At 50.2% G+C, this 24,106-nt stretch overlaps 1 protein-coding gene across 3 annotated transcripts; it reads left to right on the top strand.

Moving 5' to 3' along the window:
- Positions 1-2,416: 2,416 nt before the first annotated feature.
- Positions 2,417-23,254, top strand: ZSCAN2 (zinc finger and SCAN domain containing 2). Of its 3 annotated transcripts, XR_015252952.1 has the most exons (4): positions 2,418-2,806; positions 4,572-5,071; positions 20,530-22,385; positions 22,432-23,254. XR_015252952.1 is itself a non-coding variant. In XM_086711636.1 (3 exons), the coding sequence occupies exons 2-3, from the start codon at positions 4,681-4,683 to the stop codon at positions 21,969-21,971; spliced, it is 1,833 nt and encodes a 610-aa protein (XP_086567762.1). In that variant the 5' UTR covers positions 2,417-2,806; positions 4,576-4,680; the 3' UTR covers positions 21,972-23,254. The 3 variants fall into 3 exon arrangements, 2 of the variants coding, with proteins under 2 accessions (XP_086567762.1, XP_086567761.1); XM_086711636.1 differs by having other exon boundaries at positions 2,417-2,806; positions 4,576-5,071; positions 20,530-23,254; XM_086711635.1 differs by having other exon boundaries at positions 20,530-23,254.
- The last annotated feature ends 852 nt before the right edge of the window (positions 23,255-24,106 follow it).

Below are 24,106 nucleotides of genomic sequence, written 5' to 3' on the forward strand. Positions count from 1 at the left end.
TGCTCTTAGGGCTCTAGCTTGGGCACCAGGACCATTACGCCATAAATGTCTTAAACGTCTTAAATGTGAGTTGCTTTCTATCTAAACCCAGGACAGTTGACACTGGCCAGGACCATCTTCCGGAGAATCAGGCACAGGGAAGAGACGGCCGGCTCCAGGATTCTCCTGTGACAAGACAGTGCCAGTTTCCTGTGGTCCAGGGTTGGCCTGGGAGAGCAGCAGGGGCAGATTGCACTGGTAGGCTGTTAGAAAGCTTCAGCAGTGCACCCCCTCCCGCCACCTAAACTAATCTTTTCCCTTTTGTGTAAATTCCCATTCCTAGTGGGGATGGAACTGTGGAGAAACAGATCTTTGTAATACGAGATCATCCCCAAGAATTATCGTCCTCAATTATTTTGCATAACTGGCTCTCTAGGAATGCCGACCGCTAGAGGGGAGGCTGGGAGTTTTGCCTCCAGGTAGGTGGTGCAAACTTCTCAAGCTGGCCAGGAGGTGGTGCTATTTGCATGAGGTCGGTTTAGGCTACTAAACGGAGGTTGTAGTCAGTAACCGGACCTCACTTTGCATCTAAAAAAAAATTTTTTTTTAGTGTTTGAGAGACAGAGGAGACAGAGTGTGAGCAGGGGAGGGGCAGAGGGAGAGAGGGAGACAGAGAATCTGAAGCAGACTCCAGACTCTGAGCTGTCAGCACAGAGCCTGACATGGGGCTCAAACTCTGAAGGGCAAGGTCATGACCCGAGCCAAAGTCGGACCTCAACCAACTGAGCCACCCAGGCACCCCTGCATCTTTTCACTTGCACTAATTAAAGGGATTAATTAGTGAAAAACAGGTGAAACTCAAATAATCTTGGGAGTGGGCAGAGAACTTTCTAAGAATGACACAAAACTCAGAAGTTATAAAAAGACAAGGTAGACGGCATAAAAATTTCTACGCTAAAAAAACAGCAAAAAAAAAAAAAAGAACAGCAAACAGAAAAATAGCAACTTCTGTGACACACTAATAAAGAACTCTTACAAATAAATTTAATTAAAACATAGGAAGAGAAAGAACGATCTTGCCATTTGCAGCGACATGGATGGATCCAGAGGATTTAATGCTAAGAGAAGTCAGAGATAGACAAATACCATATGGTCTCACTCACATGCGGCATTTAAGAAACAAATGAACAAAGGGAAAAAGAGACAAACCAAGAAACAGACTCTTAAGTAGAGAGAACAGATGGTTACCAGAGAGGAGGTGGGTGAAACAGGTTATGGGGATTAAGAGTGCACTTGTTATGGGGAGCCTTGGTTAAGTGCCCGACTCCTGATTTTCACTCAGGTCATGATCTCATGGTTGGTGAGTTCAAGCGAGTTCAAGCCTGGAGTTGGGCTGTGCACTCACAGCATGGAGCCTGTTTGGGATTCTCTCCCGGCCTTCTCTGCCCTTCCCCTCCCCCCCCCTCTCTCTCAAAATAAATAAGCTTAAAAAAAATTCTTCTAAAAAAGGGTGTGCGTTGTCGTGATGAGCGCTGAGTAATGTATGGAATCGTTGAAGCCATATATTGTACACCTGAAACATAGAACATTGTATCTTAACTATTGGATCAAAAGAAAAAGAAAAAAACAAAAAAACAAACAAAAAAAAAACCATGGGAAGATATTCATTCACTGATATCTCTCAGTTCACAGAAAAGGAGATTAAAATTATCCAAATAAACATAAAACATCTTTCAACTACTCATGAAATTTTCATAAAAGTGAAATGAAATATAAATTAAAAATTAAAGCAACAAATGTAGTCATTTGCTTGTGCGCCTCCAGTGACTGGTCTGCATAATAAAAGCATTCACAATTGTCGTATCACAGACCACTGACAGCGTGTTTGTTTCCATCCTCATATTTCCCCCTTGGGTTTCCAGACGGTTTCTCACCTGTTGGCAGGAGGTGTTGGGGCAGTCCTTTCTTCGAGGGCGCCAACTGTGGGAAGGACAGAGGCGGATCTCCCACTCTCACCTCCCAAGGCTGAGACCCACGGTGAGCGGCGCTAGCGTCGGTGACTGACACCGAGCCGTGGAACAGGTGTGCTGGGCGCGGCGTCCGCGCCCGGGGAGGTGATGATGGGGCAGGCTCCGAGAAGACCAGGTGGACGAAAGAAGGGAGTTCTTCGGTGGCAGAAGAGGCGGGGACTTGCCTCCAGCAGGAACGCCACGTGCGAAAACAAAGGGGTGTGCCGAGGCCAGGTGCGACCGTGGACTTGCAGGTTGAGGGAGGGGGCGCCGGGCTCGGGCAGCCGCGGGGAGGGGGGTGCTTTTCCCGGGCGGACTCCCGCCTGCTCCGGGCACAGCCTTCGGAGGCGCCTAACAACATGCCTTGCCACGCAGTCCCCTCCACACAACTTTCATTTTTTATAGGCAAGTACGCGGAGGCCTTCGGGAAGTGAAATGACCCGCATCAGGTCACAGCTCTGGTCCACCCTGGGGTCCTGAGGGCCGGTCCGCGGATTGGCCTGCCGCACTGCCAGGGCCGTCCACGCTGAGCGGCGCTCCCAGCCCGCGGCCCGGGCCGCCGCTGTGGACTACGACTCCCACAATGCCCTCGGCCCAGCCTCCTCCCTCTGGCCGTCTCAGGAGAACCAGTAGAAGAGCAGGATTTCCAGGGGCCGTTCTCGGCGGCCAATAAGCGCGGTGGGGGGCGGGCCTCTCCCGTCCATTGTTCTCGGTGCCCCTCGGGCTCGAGCCGCGGTGGATCCGGAGGGGTCGTGTTGTGCCCGGGGGCGCTTTTGCGTGCGGAGTGGCTGCGGAAGCCGGATCTGGTCTCCCGAGAGGTGAGCCCGGAGAGACGGGCCGGGAGCTGCGCGGGCCGGGGAAGTAGCCCGCAGCAAGGGGATAACGGGCCTGGAGCCAGTGCGGGCAGTCCTGCTGGGGGAGGGGCGTCGGGGGCGCTGTCCGCGACAGTGGGCCGGGGTCCCAGGGTGGGACGCCTGGGGTCCGCTCGGCGAACGCACCCGAACCTTGCTCGCGGGCGGTGACCTGCCTGCAAGTTCAGTCAGGGGCGCGGGATTGGGACTGGAAGGCACGCTGGACGGCGTCCCGCTCAGCTCCTGGTTTCACGGATGGGGAAACTGAGCTTCCGAGGGGGCGTGTCTTGCCCGGGTCCGAAAGCGAATGAGCTCACCGGGTGCAGTTTTCCCGGGCTCCCGAGCAGGACTTCTGTTATACCTGTGCCTCTTCTAGCCCTTTGGTAAATAACACATTGAGAGCTTCAGTGTTCCCACTAGCTTTCTTCTTTTTTTCCTTCTTCTTCTTCTTTTTTTTTTTTTTTTTTAGTTTTTCCTTCCCAGTTTTCCCTTTTTTTTTGGGGGGGGGGGGGAGGAGGGTTGTTATCTGAGTCTTTACGATATAGTAATGATTTTTAAAGAATAATTTTCCCTTTTATAGTCTTTGAGTAGTAATTTCACTGCTCCCAACATCTTGTGTAATTAACGTCCGAAGTTTTTGTTTTCTTTTGTTTTTTTGCCTTGTGTACGTGTTCATTTTTAAAGGGATTTGGGGTCATACTTTGTCTAGTGTTTCTGTTTTGCTAGGTGTGTTTTTTTCCATAATTTTCATATTTATGAAGATTATCCCAGATTATTAATGGTTAATAATAATCTTTGTCAGCATAATTTTTTAAAATATTTGAAACTACAGCAGATTGCACAAATCTGAGGTTTCATATGTATGTTTTGTGCAACCATCATCAAATCAATGTGTAGAACGTTTCTAGCACCCCAAAGGCTTTGTTGAGCCCCTTCTCAGTCAGTACCCCTGCCCCAAGGTAGCCATTATTAAATCAGCATATTTTTTAAAAAATTGGCATAAAATAAATATATTTTACTGTGTGGCTGTGCCATAATTCACTATTCCTCTGCTGCTGGATTTTTAAAACGTCAGGTTTGTTTTGCAATTAGGAACAATGCCACGGTTTTGTTTCCTTGCAAATATATTTTTCTTTACAAAGATGATTATTTTTAAAGATAAATTCCTGAGGGGCCGAGTCTGCATTGAGGAGAATGAACATTTTAAAACTTCATACTTTTTTTTTCTCATTTATAATTTTAATCAAAGCATTGCTGTTTATTTTTTAAAACTTCATACTTCTATGGTAATAATGCAGTTAAGGTATTGCCTTCCTTCCAGCAAGGCTCACAGTATCTTCACACCTGATCCATTGCCAATCCTGAAGATGTCCCCGTAAGAAGGATGGTCCCTGAAGTTAAGTGACTAAGTTGTGTGTTAGGTCAAGGTCATTCCGCAGCAAGTTTGAACTGATTCAGGGCAGAGTAACTCAGTCCTGGGTTCTTCGGAGGGCTTTGGATTTCTGATACTCCTGCTTTTGGAAAGAAAAGTGCTTGTTTTTTGTGCTTGTGATTCATCTATTGCCGTAGAAAAGTTTTCAGGAATAAGCCATTTTTCCTTTAAGAGAGGCAGGAAACTTCTGTTGATCTGTGGAGGTAAGAATCACTTGGTGGCCTGACCTGGGCTGCTGTGAGTTAGATCCCTGTAGGACAGTCTGCTTATTGATTGTGGTTCCCTTTTCTCACTTCTCAGCCAGACAACTTGTTGAAATTTGAGGACGGAGGTGTCTTCTCAGACGAGCCTGGCTCTAGAAGACTGACGTTCAAGGCTCGAAGCCTGCGGGATTGCCTCGGGAAGGTGGATGATGGCTGCAGAGGGGCCGAGAGTAAGCACTCCCTTGAGCCCCTTGGTCCAGGCGCCTCATGAGGAAGACGAACAGGAGGAGGTCACCACCATGATCCTGGAGGACGACTCTTGGGTGCAGGAAGCTGTACTTCAGGAGGATGGCCCTGAGTCCGAGAGCGCCGGCAAGGGCAGCCCCCACGGGGAGGCTGCTGGAGGGCCTCAGGGTGCGCTTGGCCGCCTTCGGGAGCTCTGTCGGCGCTGGCTGAGGCCGGAGGTGCACACCAAGGAACAGATGCTGACGGTGCTCCCCAGAGAAATCCAGGCCTGGCTGCAAGAGCACCGGCCCGAAAGCGGCGAGGAGGCCGTGGCCCTGGTGGAGGACCTGACGCAGACCCTTCGGGACGGTGGTAAGACGCCGGGCCTCACCGGGAGGGTGGGCACATGCCTCCGATGAGGGGGAGTGTGGTGTTTGTGGCAGAGGAGAACGTGGCGTCCAGGATGGAGCCCGGTGCAGCCCATTCTCCTGCTCTGTCTGCAGGCGGTCAGAACGCTGTCACCCCGTTTAACGCCCTTGTTGTGTGCAGTGACAGTTCCAGAATTTCACAGGACTACGCTCGGAGCTCTGTCTGTGCAGTAAGCGCAGTTTTTATGTCTGTGCTTATTTGGCGAGGGTGGGAAGCCGGTGGAGGTGGGGGAGGAGGGCGGCTCGAGACCGAGTAAACCACCCCCCTTGGCACCTTCCCTTGGTTGTGCAATAAACGTTCAAATATTTGCATTGCCAGCAATTAGAAAAACCAGATAATCCTATGTTCAAAGAGTGATTATTTTTATGGAACCAAGATCAGTGACGAGTAAGCCAGCTAATGCCTAGGAACTGTCTGTTGAAGTCATCCCAGGCTCTTGGCAACAGTTAACATACTTGTCTCCCGTGTCAGCGATACCTTCTGGGACGTAGACATGCCATTTCACTACTCTGTCTCCGTTCGGGGCTTTGGTTGTGGACTGAGCTCCCTGCTTACCAAATGCCTTCCTTTAGGCTGCTCCAGGACCCGTCGATCGTGGCTGCCTTTGCACTGCCCAGAACCGTAGACGTTCAGAGAGAGCAGAGGACGGGAGAGGTCAGGGAGGATGTGGGACTGGAGCAGGAGGTCGTCGGCTGGAGTGGAATTTGGAAAAGGTGCAGGGCGGCGGGGAGGGGTTGGCACGAAGCTCGCTGGTTCAGGTGACAGTAAGGGAGGCCCGCTGGTTGGAGTAGAAAGTGTGTTTTTAGGAAGCAGTAGGATGTGGAGCACGGGGCCCGGGTGGGCTTGGACTGGATGTCGCTGGCCTCAGCAGGTTCTTGAACTAGAGCCCAAGCATGGGAGGAAGCGGAGTTTGGCAACAGGAAGTAGGTTTGATTCGAGTAGGGAGATGCTGGTGACAGGACAACAGCCGGGCCTTGGCTGGGCCGAGGTGGGGACAGCTGGAGAAGGGGAGGAGACCGGACACACCTAAGGTGAACTGAGAGTAACACTGGTTAGCATTTATGGAGTCTTTTCTGGTCCGGGCCCTGTGCCTAGTATCTATGATGCAAAACTCACAGACCCTTCACCATCTTGGGAGAGAAGCGGGATTATCACCAGAGAAACTGAGTGATTCCCCGAAGATCACGCAGTGAGTACAAGGCCAAATCAGGATTCGAACTCATGGGTCTGAGGACCCGGTTCACGTTCTTAAGCATTTCATCACAGATGTGGTGCAAAGCGATAGTTCCCAGTGAGGGGTTGGAAAGAGCGGACGCAGGCGAGGATGAAGACAAAAGGGGGCTGACTCAGAGGTGTCTAGTCCGGAGGATTCAGAAGACTGGAAGAGAAGAGAAGGAAAGGAAGGTGGTTTGGGAGCAGAGGTTGTGACGATGCCTAGGGACGTGGGAGGTATGAGTAAAGCTGTCTTTTGGAGAAAGGGGCTGATGTCAAGGGCCCACTGTGAGCCCAGCCCTGCCCTGGGCACCTTATGTGGCCATCTCACTGGCAATCCTGGGGGCCGCTGTCCTGTTGCAGATGAGGAAATGGAAGCTCCACCAGGTCAAGGCCTTACTCAGTGTCACACACAGCTGCCAAGTGCTGGGGCCGGGATTCGCGCTCTGGTCTGTGTGCTTCCGTGTGTGTTTCGTAGTTTTTTCTTTCGCATTGTTTTGTTTTTTGAGCAGCAGGCAGAAGTTTATATTAGAGTATAAGACCCGAAAGGAAGAATAGTATGAAAGCTGTCTTTACAGAGACGGGGGCACTTGAAAGTGAATACCCTCGTGTTCGGTAGGTTTTATTTGAAGCGAAGTACCTGAGTTTCTTTGGCCCTGAAAAATAACTTTTAATCTTACTCTTCTTATTTAAGAAAACAAAACCAAAAATCTGTCATCCTATCCTGAAAACTTAACTTACTTGCCTCTTGACGGATGTGACAAGCTTGTGATGAACTTCAGGCTCTTCAGTCTGAGGCTGTGGAGAGGCCAGAGGGGTTGAGGGCTGGGGAGTGACCCCTGGGTTGTTTAGTTGGGGAAGTCACAAAACAGAGGGTCAGGTCTCGGCAGGTGTCTGAGGTGGTTACAGGCACCCCCTGCTACGACCCTCCCCACCTGGCTTGCTGCAGGGCTTTGTGCCTCTTATCAGCCCCAGAACATCCAAGATGGGTTCTTCAGTCCTCTGTCTTCTGCCCTTTCGATCGGCTTTGTTGGTCTCCATTCATTTCATAAAGTCGTCTGTCCTCCTCGCCCCCCGCCCCGTGATTACTCAGAGGTACACCTGTGATCATCTCCGTCCTTTCTCATTTATTCAGTGTAAGACCACTTGACCTCCGTTCTGTTTGTGCAGCTCGGCACCTTTGGACATGTTTATCCAGCACCAGACATTGCAAGGCCTGGTTAGACAGTGGTTATTTAATGTTTCACTACCAGGCACATCTAGGTACTCACATTTGAAGGTTCTTATAAGTTCAGTTAAGACAGGACTTGTGTGAATAGCTGAGGTGGTAACACTCATCTCTCCTTGTGTTTCCCAAGGACACTTCCGTCCTCATTCACAGCCCTGAGCCAGGCCCTTGGTATTTCTCACCGGCACCCCCGTAGCAGGCATGGCTTCTTCCCCGTCCCTGCCCCTGTTCCAGTCCCACCTGAGTGATCGGGCGCTCTCCTGCTGAAAACTCTCATGAGTTCCCCCGTGTCTCCAAATCCAGCAGGACCTATTTCTTCGGCCCGGGACCGGGGCTTTGTGTGACCTGCCCTGCGGCTGCCCTCGGTCATCACGTCACTGCCCCTGCTCCATTCACACCAGATCTTGCTGTTCCTGGAACGTAGCTGGTGCTTTCTAGCGTTCATCTGTGCTCCTGAATTTAGAGTTGGAATGGCTTTGTCCCGTCCCTGTGTGAGAAAACCCCGGGAGTCCTTTGACTGCATACCCTTGGAGATACCCTCCATAAAGCTGTCCTTACTTCTGGTCCCTCTTCCTGTCCCCAGGTCCAGCCACCCAAGAGTGTCCCTGATCATCTCTTCCAGAAACCATCTCCCCCAGGGCGTTTGGAACCTCCTTGTCCTTTAGCTTTTGATTATGTTCCATGTTGTTTTCCAGTTATGTGAAGGGTTGACTTAGTTCTTCTAGGAACCTATAAAATCCCAGAAGGCATGGAACCTCTTACCTTTCCTTTCCCTCCCTCCGTCCTACCCTTCCTTCCTTTCCTTTCCTTCCTTCCTTCTGTCTTTCCTTCCTTCCTTCCTTCCCTCTTTCCTTTCCTTCCTTCTCCCTCAGCACTGCGCACAGTGCCCCACTCACAATGGGAACTCACGAAGTGTTATTGGTATGAATAAGTAAATCCTTCCTGCCCATCTGCAGGTGTGGAGACGCTCCCCTGCACAGTCCACGAAGGAAGCAGACAGCTTCTTCATTCCAGGCTTTCTGCCTCTCCTTGAGGAAGCCGTGCTAAGCTTTTGTTTTATTTTTATATTTTTAAATGTTTATTTATTTTTGAGAGCGCCGAATCGGGGTAAGGAACAGAGAGAGGGGGAGACAGAGAATCTGAAGCAGGCTGTGCGCTGGCAGCAGCGAGCCCGACTCAGGGCTCGGACTCACCAACTGTGAGATCACAACCTGAACCGAAGGTGGGACACTCAACCAACTAAGCCCCCCAGGCGCCCCTAGTCACTGTAGAATTGAGGCAGTTTGACCCAGTGCTGTTCTGTAATTGCTCTACCCAGGTTTCATCCAACTTTCTGTAAGAGGTAAGTAGACACTGTTGGAGCCTACGGTGGCCTTCCCCAGACTCCCCACTACCGTGTTGGTGCTACATCAGAGGAAAGGGGAAATGCTTCTCTCCTGATACATAGATTTCATCCCACAGAAGCTCCATCACCCAAAAAAGAGACTGCTGACATGAGAGGGGAGCAAAGGGAAATTATTGGGCTCAAGATGGATAAATTCCTGATAGATCAGTCCTCTGACCATTAGTGCAACGTGTGGTCCCTGGACCAGCAGCATCAGCGTCATCTGGAAATGTGTTAGAAACGAAATTCCTGGGCCCCACCCCGGACCAATGGAACCGGAAACTTTGAGCATGGGGGGTTTAACAAGCCCCCCGAGCGATCCTGATGCTGTCTCCACTTCGCGGGCCACCATGCTACACCTCTGGTTCTCAAACTTGACCACACTTGGGAACCACTTGGGGTCCCAGAGCCCACTCCCAGGGATTCTGATTTTCTGATTTAGTTGCCATGAGCTGTGGCCCAGGCAAGGAAGTTTTGAAAGCTCCCGAGTGGTCCTAAGATGCAGCAAAATTTCAGAACCACTGCTTAGAGCCTGGTTACTCAAAGTGTGGTCCGTGGACCAAAGATACTGGAATCACCCGGTGCTTGTTAGAAAGGTACACTCAGTCTCACCCCAACCCAAGTGAAGCCAAATCTGTATTCGAGAACTCCAGGTGGTTCGTCTGCACTTGGAAGTTTGAGAGGCTCTGCTCTGGCTTAGAGAGCATTGGAGGTTGTCCACTTCAGACCTACTCTTGTCCAACAGTCGAGCCAGAGTCACAGCTGACCTCTCCAGCCATCTTTAGAATCATCTGGCTTTTGAGCACAGGCAACAGGTGACCTATTCTGAGTTTTCTGCCACAGCAAAATGCTCCCTTTATGACAACAGAGCAAATACATTCGTTTTTCTTAAGAAGGAGAGCAGAGAAGGTGTCTGTCTTTTTAATGCCACGATTCTTGGGGTGCCTGGGTGGCTCAGTCGGTTGAGCGGCTGACCTCGGCTCAGATCACAATATCGCAGTTTGTGGGTCTGAGCCCATGTCGGGCTCTGTGCTGACAGCTCGGAGCCTGGAGCCGGCTTCGGATTCTGTGTCTCCCTCCCTTTCTGTCCCTCTCCCACTCAACGCTGTCTCTCTGTCTCCCAAAAATAAACAAACATTAAGAAGTAAAAAAATAAATAAAGCTACGATTCTCAGCCTCAAAACAAAAATCACCTTTAATTCACGTAAATATCTGAAATGTGTACCACACAGAGCTCTTAGATAGAATGTCATACCTGTAGGATGTTCGGCAGTCACTCGTTTAAACTGCTAACAGAGCTCACAGCGGTTAAGCTTTCAAGCGGCCAGAGTGCAGGTGGAACAGAGACAGCGCTCCCAGTCGCTCAGGTGTGAGCAGGTTCCTGCCAGGCTTGCCAGGACAGCGCTCCGATGGGGGAGCTCGACTGGGCCCCAAGGGGTAGCCCAGTCAACGCCTGCGTTTTCGACCAATGGCTCTGACGGTGGTGTCGCAGTCAGGTGGGAGGGGCTTTATCAGAATTTGAAGCCTAACCCATGCTAAAGTGCCAAAGCCTGTGACTAATTTATTTTATTGTTGTAAATGAATTACAGTAAATTCAGGTTTATCTCCCTACTGATAGCTGTTTTCTGCACACTCGCTGTGTTATGCCTCCTGGTGTGAGAGAGAAAGAGGAGGCGCCTGGCCAGGCAGGGGTCACGCACGGCCCTGTGAACCCCAGCAGGGATGTGCTGTGCACGTGAGTCTAGAGCCTGTGTCCTGGGTGGGAAAATCCAGGAACCATTGCTTTCGCCTGAGCTTGGCCTGCAGCTTTTGTTCAGTAACCCAGAAGGGAAGAAAAAGGTCATATGGCAATTCGAGAACTGTTTAGTGAATGGTATTTGGACGGTGGTCTCGCCATTTTGAAAAAACTAACATTGGATCCTTATTTCATAACTTACACAGAAATAGATACTGCCTCACAAGTGACAAAAATAAAGTCCAGATGGATTCTAGCTCTCTACTCTAAAAGACCTGGAATGACACGTAGGAGAATCTTTTTATAATCTTGTGGTGGAGAAGGCCTTAAGCAAGACAGCAATCCTCAAAGATGGATTGGACACAGGAAAACAGAAAAGTCCTTTGTGTAAAAAAGGTACTATGCACAAAGTTAAAAAACAGTGCACCAACTGGAAATATTTGCAGCAAAGTCTGCGGTGTAGCAGATAAGCGCCCAAGATCCTTGATCTGTGAGAGGTTCTGTAATCATAAGAAAAGTCAACCCAGAACAATGAAAGGTAATTAAAAGATATGCATGGTCGGGGGTGTGCATGGGTGACTCAGTCGGTTGAACGTCTAACTCTTGATTTCGGCTCAGGTCATGGTCTCGTGGGTCACGGGATCGAGGCTCCCACACACACCCCCAATGGAGCGATCAGCTTGGAGCTTGCGTGGGACTCTCTCTCCTTCTTTCTGCCCCTCCCCAGCTCATGCATGTGAGCTCTTTCTCTCTCTCTCTCTCTCAAAATTAATAAATAAAAGATATGAACGGGCAATTTAGAAATGAAAAGTAAATTGTAACTTTATGAAACCAGATGTTCAACCTTAGGAATGATCAGGGAAATACTCATTACAACAAGATAACTATTCTTTTGCCTACTGGACCATCTGAAACTTAATAGCATGTTTCTGAGAATTCTCTGCCTTTCTGAGCATTTATTTAATCTTTTAAAATTAACTTCAGAATTAGGAGGTAATGTCACCTATTTTAAATTTGATAGAGGTGAGCCATATATTCTTTTTTTTTAGTGTGATAAAATTTACAGAATATAAAATTTGCCATTTTAACCATAAAAAAATTTTTTTTAACGTTCATTTATTTTTGAGAGACTGAGACAGAATGCGAGCGGGGGAGGGGCAGAGAGAGAGAGAGGGAGACACAAATCTGAAACAGGCTTCCAGGCTCTGAGCTGTCAGCACAGAGCCTGACATAGGGCTCGACCCCACGACCATGAGATCATGACCTGAGTCAATGTCGGACGCCCAACCGACTGAGCCACCCAGGTGGCCCGCCGTTTTAATCACTTTTATGTGTACAGTTCAGTGACATTAGGTATATTCATATTGTGGTACAGTTGTCACCACCATCATTCATCTTCAGAACTTCTTCCTTTTCTCGATCTGAAACTCTGTGCGCATTGAACAGTAACACCCCATTCCTTCTTCCCCCGCGGCCCCTGGCGACCATTGTCCTTTCTGTCCCTATGATGAACTTCCTCCAGGAACCTCATATAGAGGAATCACACAACATTTATCTTTTTGTGTCTGGCTTATTATTCCATTTAGCACAATGTCCTCAGGGTTCATCCGTGTAGAAGCATGGGTCAGAGTTTTATTCCTTTGCAAGGTCGAATAATATTTCATTCGCTCATTTGTTGATACATGTGTGGGTTGTTTTCAACATTTGGTTGTTACGAGTAATGCATGAACATGGATGTAAGAATACCTATTTGTGTCCCTGCTTTCAGTTCTTTTGGGTAAAGATCCAGATGTAGAATTATTAGATCATGTGGTGATCCTGTGTTTAATTTTTGGGGGGAACCGCCACACTGTTTTCCATAGTGGCTGCACGATTTTACATTCCCACCAGCAGTGCACAGGGAGAGAACCATAAATTTGAAGTCTGTCTTGGGGATGCATTTTTCAAAAAGTTTATGTTATTTATTTATTTTTGAGAGAGAGAAAGAGCAGGTGTGCACAAGCAGGGGAGGGACAGAGAGAGACACACACTCTCAGAATCCGAATCAGGCCCCAGGTTCCGAACTGTCAGCGCAGTGCCCCATGCGCGGCTAGAACTCGCGAACTGTGAGATCATGATCTGAGCCGAAGTCAGATGCTTAACTGACTGAGCCACCCAGGCGCCCCTCAGGGGTGCATTTTTGACAATCTTTTTATACTTTCTAAAACCTGAAGTTAGTCACAGACAAATATATATGGCGCTGTTAGTAAGTGGGTAATTAAGCGCTATATCCAAGAGGAACAAGCTTGCTAATTGTGTTTACAGTGAAGCATATGAATAAATCAACTGGGTCGATACTGTACAGATAACTGTTAAGGTCAGTTAGAGGAGGGGCACATGGCTGGCTCAGCTGCTGAAGCACGCAACCCTTAATATCAGGGTCATGAGTTTGAGCCCCACATTGTGCGTAATGTTTACTTAAGAAAAAGTCATTCAGGGGTGACTGGGTGGCTCAGTCGGTTAAGCGTCCGACTTCGGCTCGGGTCATGATCTCGCGGATCATGAGTTTGAGCCTCGCGTTGGGCTGTGTGCTGACGGCTCAGAGCCTGGAGCATGTTTCAGATCCTGTGTCTCTCCATCTCTCGGCCCCTCCCCTGCTCATGCTCTGTGTCTCTTTGTCTCTCAATAATAAATAAATGTTAAAATTTTTTTTTTTTTTTTTTTTACTACAAAAAGAAAAAGTCATTCAGAGGAGCACCTAGGTGGCTCAGTCGGTTCAGTGTCCGACTTGGACTCAGGTCATGATCTCACGGTTCGTGAGTTCGAGCTCCATGTCGGGCTCTCTGCTGTCAGCACAGAGCCAGCTTCAGATCCTCTGTCTCCCTCTCTCTCTGCATCCCCCCCCCTAAATAAATAAATATCAAAAAAGAAAAAGTCAGTTAGACCAATGTTCCCATCTTGGCCAGATATCAGCTTCTCAAGAGGGGCCCTCTGGCCGCTGGCTTTCACATTACCCTATTTTATTGCTTTCACAGTACTTCACACTGTCTGAAAATAGCATAATCTGAATAAAGAGTGTATGTGAGGCTCATCAGTTCTTAAACTGCACAGGACAGTCCAAAACCTTCGTTTTAAAGTCTCCACATAGATAAGGTAACTTCTTTGCTACTTCAGTAGTTTTAGGGGAGAGAAGTTATTTAGAAAATGTGACCCTCTCTTCCTTATTTCCTTAACACCTGACTCATCTCTGGAGTTTTCTGTCCTGGAGATCTGGGCCTTCCTACCACATCCTCCTTCCTTCCTGCCAGCCTCCCTCTTTGCAGCCACATCTGCAGAATATGCTCCTCTTGGCATCTTGTAATAGAAGATACGACGTCGACTCGTGAAGTTCCTTTGGAAAGAAAATTCCCAGCCCGACCGGCTCTTCCCGCCCCACGCATCACGTGTTGGTGAAGACACTCCCCGTGCATCTGACCTAGCCGTTTCTGAATCTTCATGCTCTTCATTGGCCACCAATAAAAAAAGGAGGGAGCTGCCTGAGCTCAAATGCACTCTACTTTGTACTTTTTTTTTTTTTTTTTTTGAGTAGGCTGCATGTCCAGCGTGTGGAACCCAGCGTGGAACCCAGCGCGGGGCTTGAACTCACGACCCTGAGATCCAGACCTGAGCTGAGGTCAAGAGTTGGGCGCTTAACTGACTGAACCACCCGGGCACCCCTACTTTGTACTCTTTTGACTTCACCCGTGCCCGTCTTTCTTGAGATGCTCAGAAGGGGCCAGGATCCTTCATCCTTCCCACCTCGGTGATTGTGTTTCCCGTGGAGGCCCTTGTGAAGGCAGATCACTCGAAGGGCCACTCTTCTGTCCTTCAGAATGGCTCCTGTGCCTCTCTGCTATCAGAGAGCAGCTTTTAAATAACTCCCATCCCTCCTCTGGCCTTTCCTGGAATATCACAGTCTTGCCTCTTTGTCTAGTAAAGGGGGGTAGGACTGGTTCTTAAGCTGCAGAGGGCGGGAGGGGTTGTAATGAGGTGATAGAAGATAATCACATAAAGTTAAGCATCACTTTTTTTTTTTTTTCAACGTTTATTTATTTTTGGGACAGAGAGAGACAGAGCATGAACGGGGGAGGGGCAGAGAGAGAGGGAGACACAGAATCGGAAACAGGCTCCAGGCTCTGAGCCATCAGCCCAGAGCCCGACGCGGGGCTCGAACTCCCGGACCGCGAGATCGTGACCTGGCTGAAGTCGGACGCCCAACCGACTGCGCCACCCAGGCGCCCCAAGCATCACTTTTAAAAGCTTTCCCAGGGGCGCCTGGGTGGCGCAGTCGGTTAAGCGTCCGACTTCAGCTCAGGTCACGATCTCGCAGTCCGCGAGTTTGAGCCCAGCGTCAGGCTCTGGGCTGATGGCTCGGAGCCTGCTTCCGATTCTGTTTCCCTCTCTCTCTGCCCCTCCCCCGTTCATGCTGTGTCTCTCTCTGTCTCAAAAATAAATAAACGTTAAAAAAAAAAATTTAAAAGCTTTCCTATTATAAGGGAATTCTCTCATATTTTCATCTAATTGTTTGACACTGTTTTTGTTTTGTTTACATTTAAATCTTCGATCTAGTTGGGATTTTTCCTGGTATGGGATCCAACTCAGATTTTTGCATGTGGCCTAATCAGTCGTCAGCCTCATTTACTCAATGTCGTGTCTCTTCTCCACGGATTTGAGAGGCTGCCTTTATCATACGTTAAAGTCCCAGAGTCATTATACGGATTCTTGTTTCCCTTCCACTCGTCTGTCTTTTCATGTGACACCTGCATCAAATTCTGAATTCACATGTCCTTGAGTCTATTTCTAGAGTTACTGTGTTGCTTTGTTGGTCTTATTGTCAATTTATATTTTCATTCTTGAGATTTGGTAATAGGTTTTAACATCTGGCAAAGATAGTCCCTCTCCTCCCCACCCCTGATTTTAGTCAGTAATCTTAAGATTTTTTCAAGTTTTTTTTTTTTTTTTTTTTTAAGTAATCTCTACATCCAACATGGTGCTCGAACTCACAACCCCGAGATCAAGAGTCGCACGCTCCACTGACCGAGCCAGCCAGGCGCTCCTTAATGTTTATTTATTAAAAAATTTTTTTTTAATGTTTACTTTTGAGAGAGACAGAGGGCGAGTAGGGGAGGGGCAGAGAGAGAGACACAGAATCCAAAGCAGGTTCCAGGATCTAGGCTCTGAGCTGTCAGCACAAGGCTTGACTTATGAACTGCGAGATCATGATGTGAGCCGAAGTCAGACATTTAACCTATCGAGCCACCCAGGCGCCCGTTTTTGTACTGATAAAGACACACTTCGAGTGCACAATTTGCCAATTTTTCGTGATGCGCTTTGAATTCCTGGGTATCCAGATGAGGCAATCAGTGAACACGTCCCGTCTCCCACCCACCTTCCCTCAGCCCCGATTTTGGCTAGAGTATCACTTCTGCACCGCTCTGTAACCTTGACGTTCTCTTTTCTCATTGTAATCGCCCCAGTAGTGTGAGACTTGCTATCAGGCGATCATCCCCAGCCCTTTTGCTCCAGGGTTGCCTTCATCTCTTGGTTGACCGAAGCTCACCTCCTGGTAGTTTCTTCAAGAAGGGCTCCTAGGACCCACATTCTGTGACTTTGTGCAGATTCAGTGCTGTTTGCCTGCAGGCCTGATCCTTGGGGGTTTTGTTGAACACGAGATCCCCGGCCCACCTTTGCTTTCCTGGGCTGCCTCGAGGCTCTTGCCGCCTGAGGCGCTGAATGTCCCCGTGGAGAAGTCTCAGCCCAGCTGGTTCTCCTCCCGCATGTGAGTGATTGGGGCCTTGTTGTCCCGTCTCGTCGCTAACCACTCTGGGCTGGTTTTCCTGACACAGCGCACCTTTCAAGGGTCCTTGTAGCTTCACAGGTTACACTTTTAGTGTTTGTTCTGTTCCTTGGTTTAGTTCTCTTTCCTCGCTAACTCCAGTTCTGTGCGTGTGGCCTCTCCTTTTGTCCGTTTCCGCCCTTCTCTTTAATCCCCTCGTCCTCTCTGTCCCCTTCTTTTCACTGCTTTTCTCATTTGGGTCCCCCTTCCCCCTTTCTGAGCTTTCCCGTCTGCCTCTTTTCCTTTGTGTCCTCATCTTGTCCTCTCGTCTCCGGACTTCCCCTGCCTCCCGGAGCCCTGCCGCCACCGCTCCGGCTCTTTCTCGCTCCAGCTCTTTCTCGACCGTTCACTTCGCAGCCGGCCTTCCTACAGGCAGTTGCTTTGCTTAGTGTTGTTTTAACGTGTGACCTATGTCGCTTTCTCAGGAATAATTCCCATGATTAATGTGAGGGTCAGAGGCTCTCTCCTTCTCCGCTTCGCAGAAACAGACGCTCCCTGCATAGGTGGCTCATGTGGGTGATTCTGGTTGCATCCTGACCTCCCGAAGCCAGCCCCGCTTGCCCAGGTCCCACATGCACTGTTGCTCTTGAGGGTGAGTCCCTTACCTTCAGGAAGTGACTTTCTGAGCTTATTGAGATCAGTTGCCCTTAGTCCCCCCCCCCCACTCCCCCCGCACCCACTTTCCATGTTTATTCTCTTCACTTCCTGCCTCCTCGGCCTCTGCCCAGTCTCTGCTGTTTTTGGAAGCCCTTGTATGTATTTTGGTGTCTGCAGATTAATCTTCTCCCTAATCTCACTACAAATGGAGTTTGGGTTCTGTTCATCTTCCCTGTTGCTTCTGAGCTCGTTCCAGAACACACCAACCAGTTCTTCTGATTTTAAGGCAGCGGAAAAGCTTATTAGCTAGTGTCCTTGTTCAGAAGAGAACAACTAGTAAAGTCATTTTAAAAACATGTCTTGGGTAGTGTTGGCTTGCCGAAAATAAACCAGGGCAGGGCGTCTGCCTGGAGGACCTTGTAGAAGAGTGGTGATGGCAGACCTCTGTGCTAGAACCTTGGGAAACCGTTGCAGGAAACCGAGGATGCGCAGAACTCCTGGTCCTGGCCTCGTGGGAACATGCACCGGGCCCCTCACGCCTGCACCGGTCCCTGGAGACCTGGGGCCAGAGGGCAGGTGTAGGGGCCCACACACTACCAGCAGAGTGTGTGTTAGTGAGCATGAAATGTACCCTTATGTCTACCTGTGAGTTTAAGTACAGTCTCAGCCAGTATTGACTGATGGCACGGCTGGAACCCGGGTTCTCCCTGAGGGATGCGTGGCAGATTTGATCATGTGCACATACGGAAATTTACCCTACCTTGCAGAAACTCATAATCATGGAATCAAGCATCTAACTTTAAACGATTTCTGGGGCGCCTGGGTGGCTCAGTCGGTTAAGTGGACGACTTCGGCCCAGGTCATGATCTCGCGGTCTATGAGTTCGAGCCCCGTGTCGGGCTCTGTGCTGACAGCTCAGAGCCTGGAGCCTGTTTCAGATTCTGTGTCTCCCTCTCTCTGACCCTCCCCCGTTCATGCTTTGTCTCTCTCTGTCTCAAAAATAAATAAACTTTAAAAAAAAAATTAAACGATTTCTTAGCCTTAGTCATGGGAATGTCACTAGGACTTTGTATAATTATTTTACTAATTGTCTTCCCTGCTCTGGATGGATCTGCTCTTTTCTGGAGGTCTTAAGTTAGGTGTTAGGGATAATCAGCCTGTCATCCTTATCAATAAATCATTGATTTACTTCTGTACCCTACAGAATTCCAAAAAAGAATTAAAGACAGCTTACGGAAACTGCACAAGGGTGCTCGCTTCGGTAGCACATGTCCTAAAATTGGAACGTTACGGAGATTAGCCAAAAAGAAAGAAAGAGAAAGAAAGGGGAGGGAGGGAAGGAAGGAAGGAAGGGAGAAAGAAAAGAAGAAAGAACAGAAAAAAGAAAGAAAAAAGAACGGGGCACAAGGAAATTATAGCAAAAAAGAAAATAACGGGAGGGGAAAATGAGATGAAAGAATACAGATTGGGGGCGGGACAAACATCCAGTATTCTTTCTCTGAGCTTTTGACTCCAAGCTTCCAAGCAGGCAAGGCAGAGAGGGGAAGCCATCACCAGAGGTGTGAGGCAAACACAAATGTGTTGATCAGAGAGTGGTTCTTTTGGGAATTTCGGTTACAGGGAAATTTCCTTCTCGCTCATCAAGAGGACATTGTGTGGTATAAACAATGTTGCCAACAACTTCCTGGCAGTGGTAACGTTCCCGACAGCCATTAATTTCTGATGACACTTCTCAGACTGCTCGTGACTATCGGCCAGAGTCATTAAATCAACACACGGTTCAGTTCTGCGAGGATCAGAACAGTGCGATCCAGGCTAACGGCTCTCCACTGCTCTGGTTTGATCCTGGGATAGACTTCAGAGTCTCTCCGTTAAGGAAGGGAATGCATGTCTTTTCGGGGATCCTCCCGAATGACTTCTTTCACCCAAATGTTTGATAAGTACTAGGCAGTAGTTTGACAAGTTTCTGGAAGGTAGGTACTTTGTATTACCGATGGGAGGTCCATTCTACTGCAGAGAAATTTTAGGGCTCTTTTAACTGCCCACGTGCTTCCAGTCATCTATATAGACACCTGGAAGTCCTTTTTGCAGAGGCCCTGTTATCTCATCTGTCTTACTTAAAATCTAGTTCGATTATTAACACCATAGTGTGATGCATGAGATTATTATATAATCTTTTTTTTTTTTTAAAGCTTTTTAATTTATTTTTGAGAGAAAGAGACAGCGTGAGTGGGGAAAGGGCAGAGAGAGAGGGTGAGAGAATATCCTGACGCGGGGCTCGAACTCATGAAACCATGAGATCACGACCTGAGCCGGAACCAAGAGCTGGATGCTTAACTAAGCCACCCAGGCACCCCTGAAAAGAGACTGAGTTTTAGGGAAATTTCTCCGGCACCAATGAAAAACGTATTCATTCATTCACCAAATTTAATTGAGCACCTGTTAGGCATATAGCACCTTGGTGAGTTTTGGGGGTCATTGTGTTCCCTGTTGTTTTCCCTTGATTAGGATTTTCACATCCCCACCTGACTTCATTTCCCAGTGTAGAAACAGATATAGATGTGGGACCCGAATCTTTAAGTCTTAGAAATTCTGGGTGATTACCACATGGGTATGAGGTCTGACAACCAGATAATCAGAAGGAAAGGAAATCAGCCTGGTTTTTTTCTTTTCTTTCTTTCTTTTTTAACATTTTTTTTATTTCTGTGAGACAGAGAGAGAGCGCAAGCAGGGCAGAAAGAGAAGGAGACACAAAATCTGAAGCGGGCTCCAGGCTCCGAGCCGTCAGCACAGAGCCCAACGAGGGGCTCGAACTCACGAACCATGAGATCATGACCTGAGCTGAAGTCGGACGCCTAACTGACTGAGCTACCCAGGCGCCCCAGAAATCCACGTGGTTTTTAAAAGTTTTGAGTATTCCTTGGCCTCTTCGTTTTCATTAGTTTAAATTTTAGGGGAGCTTGGCTGGCTCAGTCAGTAGAGCGTGTGACTCCTGATCTCAGGGTTGTGAGTTGGAGCTCCGCATTGGGCATGGAACCTACTTTATTTATTTTTATTTTTTTAGTGTTTATTTTTGTGACACACAGAGAGAGAGAGCGTGCATGAGCAGGGGAGGGGCAGAGAGAGAGGGAGACGCAGAATCTGAAGCGGGCTTCAGGCTCCGAGCTGTCAGCACAGAGCCCCAGGTGGGGCTCGAACTCAGGGACTGGGAGACCGTGACCCGAGCCCAGGTTGGACACTTAACTGACTGAGCCACCCAGGTGCCCCAAGCATGGAGCCTGCTTTGAAAACAAAGTTTAGTTTGTAAAAGATTTCACTCTGCTTTCCTTTCCTCATCATTACAGGAGGTTGAGTACAAATTGAAGAAACGTGTTTTTCTTCCCTGTTTCAGATTTTGAGATCCAGAGCGAGGATGGGGAGAACTCCAACCAAGATGTGTTCGAGGACGCGGAATCAGGGCAGATGTTGCCGGAGAGGCCCGACGGGGCGGGCACTCAGCGGCCTGGCTGGGAAAGCGACTTGGAGAGAGACCGTGGCCCCGGGGGGCGCCGGGGAGGGGCCCCGGCCGGGGGCCGCAGGGAGGTGGCGGCCCAGGGCCGGGAGGTGGGACGGCTCATCGGCCTTCAGGGCACCTACCTGGGGGAGAAGCCCTACGAGTGTCCGCAGTGTGGGAAGACCTTCAGCCGGAAGTCCCACCTGATCACGCACGAGCGGACCCACACGGGGGAGAAGTACTACAAGTGCGGCGAGTGCGGGAAGAGCTTCAGCGACGGCTCCAACTTCAGCAGACACCAGACCACGCACACGGGGGAGAAGCCTTACAAATGCAGGGACTGCGGGAGGAGCTTCAGCCGGAGCGCCAACCTCATAACCCACCAGAGGATCCACACGGGGGAGAAGCCCTTCCAGTGCGCCGAGTGCGGCAAGAGCTTCAGCAGGAGCCCCAACCTCATCGCCCACCAGCGGACCCACACGGGGGAGAAGCCCTACTCGTGCCCCGAGTGCGGGAAGAGCTTCGGCAACCGCTCGAGCCTTAACACGCACCAGGGCATCCACACCGGCGAGAAGCCGTACGCGTGCAAGGAGTGCGGGGAGAGCTTCAGCTACAACTCCAACCTGATCCGGCACCAGCGGATCCACACGGGCGAGAAGCCCTACCGGTGCCCCGACTGCGGGCAGAGGTTCAGCCAGAGCTCGGCGCTCATCACGCACCGCAGGACGCACACCGGCGAGAAGCCCTACCGGTGCGGCGAGTGCGGCAAGAGCTTCAGCCGCAGCTCCAACCTGGCCACGCACCGCAGGACGCACCTGCCGGAGAAGCCCTACAAGTGCGGCGAGTGCGGCAAGAGCTTCAGCCAGAGCTCCAGCCTCATCGCGCACCAGGGCACGCACACGGGCGAGAAGCCCTACGAGTGCCTGACGTGCGGGGAGAGCTTCAGCTGGAGCTCCAACCTCGTCAAGCACCAGCGCATCCACACGGGCGAGAAGCCGCACCGCTGCGGCGACTGCGGCAAGAGCTTCGGCCAGCGCTCCCAGCTGGCGGCGCACCGGCGGACGCACACGGGCGAGAGGCCCTACCGGTGCGTCCTGTGCGGCAAGAGCTTCAGCCGCGGCTCCGTCCTCGTCATGCACCAGCGAGCCCACCTGGGCGACAAGCCGTACCGCTGCCCCGAGTGCGGGAAGGGCTTCAGCTGGAACTCGGTGCTCATCGTCCACCAGCGCACCCACACCGGGGAGAAGCCCTACAAGTGCCCCGACTGCGGCAAGGGCTTCAGCAACAGCTCCAACTTCATCACCCATCAGAGGACTCACGTGAAGGACAAGCTGGGCTGAGGCGGCAGAAGGGCCCCGGGACACCGAGGTCCCTCCGGGAGAGCCATGCTCCCTAAGCGGTCTCTGGGGACTTTTGCGGGGACCTCGCCCTGCCCCGTCCCCATCTCTAACACACCTCGGTGGTCGCAGGCGAACCCCCAGAACAGGGCACGGGGACGGAGGGTCGGGTCTTCTCACTGCTTCGTTTCCAGGCGCGACTGGCGTCCTGCGTCCCGGTGCTCTGTGCCTCGGTCCCCTCTCTAGTGGGACGGGGTGGGGTGGGGGTGGGGTGTTTCGCATGTGGAACGGAAGGCCGCGTGCCCCCAGCCCAGGCTGAGTCCTCGGAAATACGGTCCACAGGTGCTGGTGGTTTCGCCCCCACCTCGCTGGGTTGAGGTGCCTTGACCCCGAGCTGCTGGCACGCCAGGGTGCCCCGTCCAAACCCACTCTTCCTGGCGTGCGTCCTGGGCTTTGATTGCAGGTCAGGGTGGATGGGCTTGTCCGGCTCTGGGTCCTCCACGTGAAGGCAAAGGCCGTTTCTGTTTGTAGAAAGCGTCAGGAGCACCTAAACACCAGGCTGTACGCCCTGGAGCCAGCGTCCTGGTAGGCTTTCCGTTGGTTAAGAGCTGAACAGGGCCCGCCAGGAAGGGTATAAACGGGGATGTACACATTTGCCTATGTCTCTGCTTACTGTCCCGTGGGAAGTCGGCTGCTGGGGGAATGCACTGGTTTTTGTGGAGTTTTGGTTTTTGAGTGGGAAGTGAAGTTGGGGACCCCCACTGCCTACCCCTGGCCGATGGTGGTTTCTGTCTCATCGAGGGTGGGACAGCCCTGCACTCTTCAGGGGGGCCTGTGTCTTCACCCCCACAGATAAACAGCCCCCAGATCATCTCTCTGCACTGGCCATTCCCGTTCTTCTATTTTTTATGTTCTATATGCAGAGATAGAATTCTGTCTGGTAGCTTTTGTATACTTTCATATTTTTAAGGAAGTGTTGATTTTGAGGACACACAGTCTGTCCCCCGGAGGGATGTGAGCTTGAATCAGGGGCTGTTCTAACAGGTGTCATCCTTGGTCTGGGGATGCTACCAGCGCTTTGTGGTTGGGTCCTCGAGCCTTGAAACCGTAGAGACCAGGGGATGGTAGCAGGTCAAGGGGGTTGTTATAAGGAAGAGGAGAGCAGATAAAGTGTTTCTGGGAAATATGAAACCACCTCCTCCAGCGCATGGAGCCTGTGCTCACAACGGGCCTTGGTTCTTAGAGAACGGATGCTCAACATTGCCTAATAAAATAGTCTCATTCTTTTCCTGTGTCTGCCTTCTAATGTGGACCGGACTATTAGCAAACCCACACACCTCACTTCCCACCCACTCACCTCCTGCCCTAGGCCAAAAGTGGCCCAAGACCTTCAGGGAGTCAAAGTCAGTGGCTTCAAAGAACACACCTTTGGGTGAACCAAGATCTGTGTGCTTGACTGGTGCACACACCTGTCCACCGCCCTTGGCCGACTCTGCATCCAGTCTGTCAACCAAGATGGAGTGGCAGGTTTGGCTAAGAAGCCAGCGGCCTCCTAAGGAGGCCGTTGGGAATCATCTCTATCCAGAATCAACTAGATTAGACACAAGGAGGACGTTTCTAACCTAGGCAGTGATGGTTGTTAAACCAAGCCACGTAGGCCTTGAAATCCCCGTCATTCACTTATTTGGCAAACATTGAGGACTTAAGTACCATCACGGTGTTGGGTACTAGGTTCTAGGAAAACTCCGTGAAGTTTTCGTAGGAGGAATAATCCCACCTGTCTGGATGGATACAGTGGTTTTCCAGCTGATACCAAATTCTGGGATTTGGGTCATAGAAGATACTAGCGCTCTCTTCCTCTAAGTCTCAAGAAAAGAGCTGATATTAAGCTTTGCAAAACTTTTTTTTTTTTTTTTTTTTACTCCTCTCTACCTAGTAGGGACACAAAATATCTTAGGAAAAAAAGGGACAGAAGATCAGGTTGGGAGATGACAGTCTGTGGTCCTAGAAAGGTTGAGAGTCCGTCACTTCCTGTCCTGCCTGCCCCTGGAGCGGATCTGTGGAGGCAGGGGGGGGCTCAGCATGCACTGGCCTTCGTGCGGCTCTGTGCGGGATGCAAGGGCACAGCCTTCTTCCCT

This window comes from Puma concolor, chromosome B3 (genome assembly GCF_028749965.1).
Source record: "Puma concolor isolate L17-30 chromosome B3, mPumCon1.1.hap2, whole genome shotgun sequence".
Taxonomy (NCBI): Eukaryota; Metazoa; Chordata; class Mammalia; order Carnivora; family Felidae; genus Puma; species Puma concolor.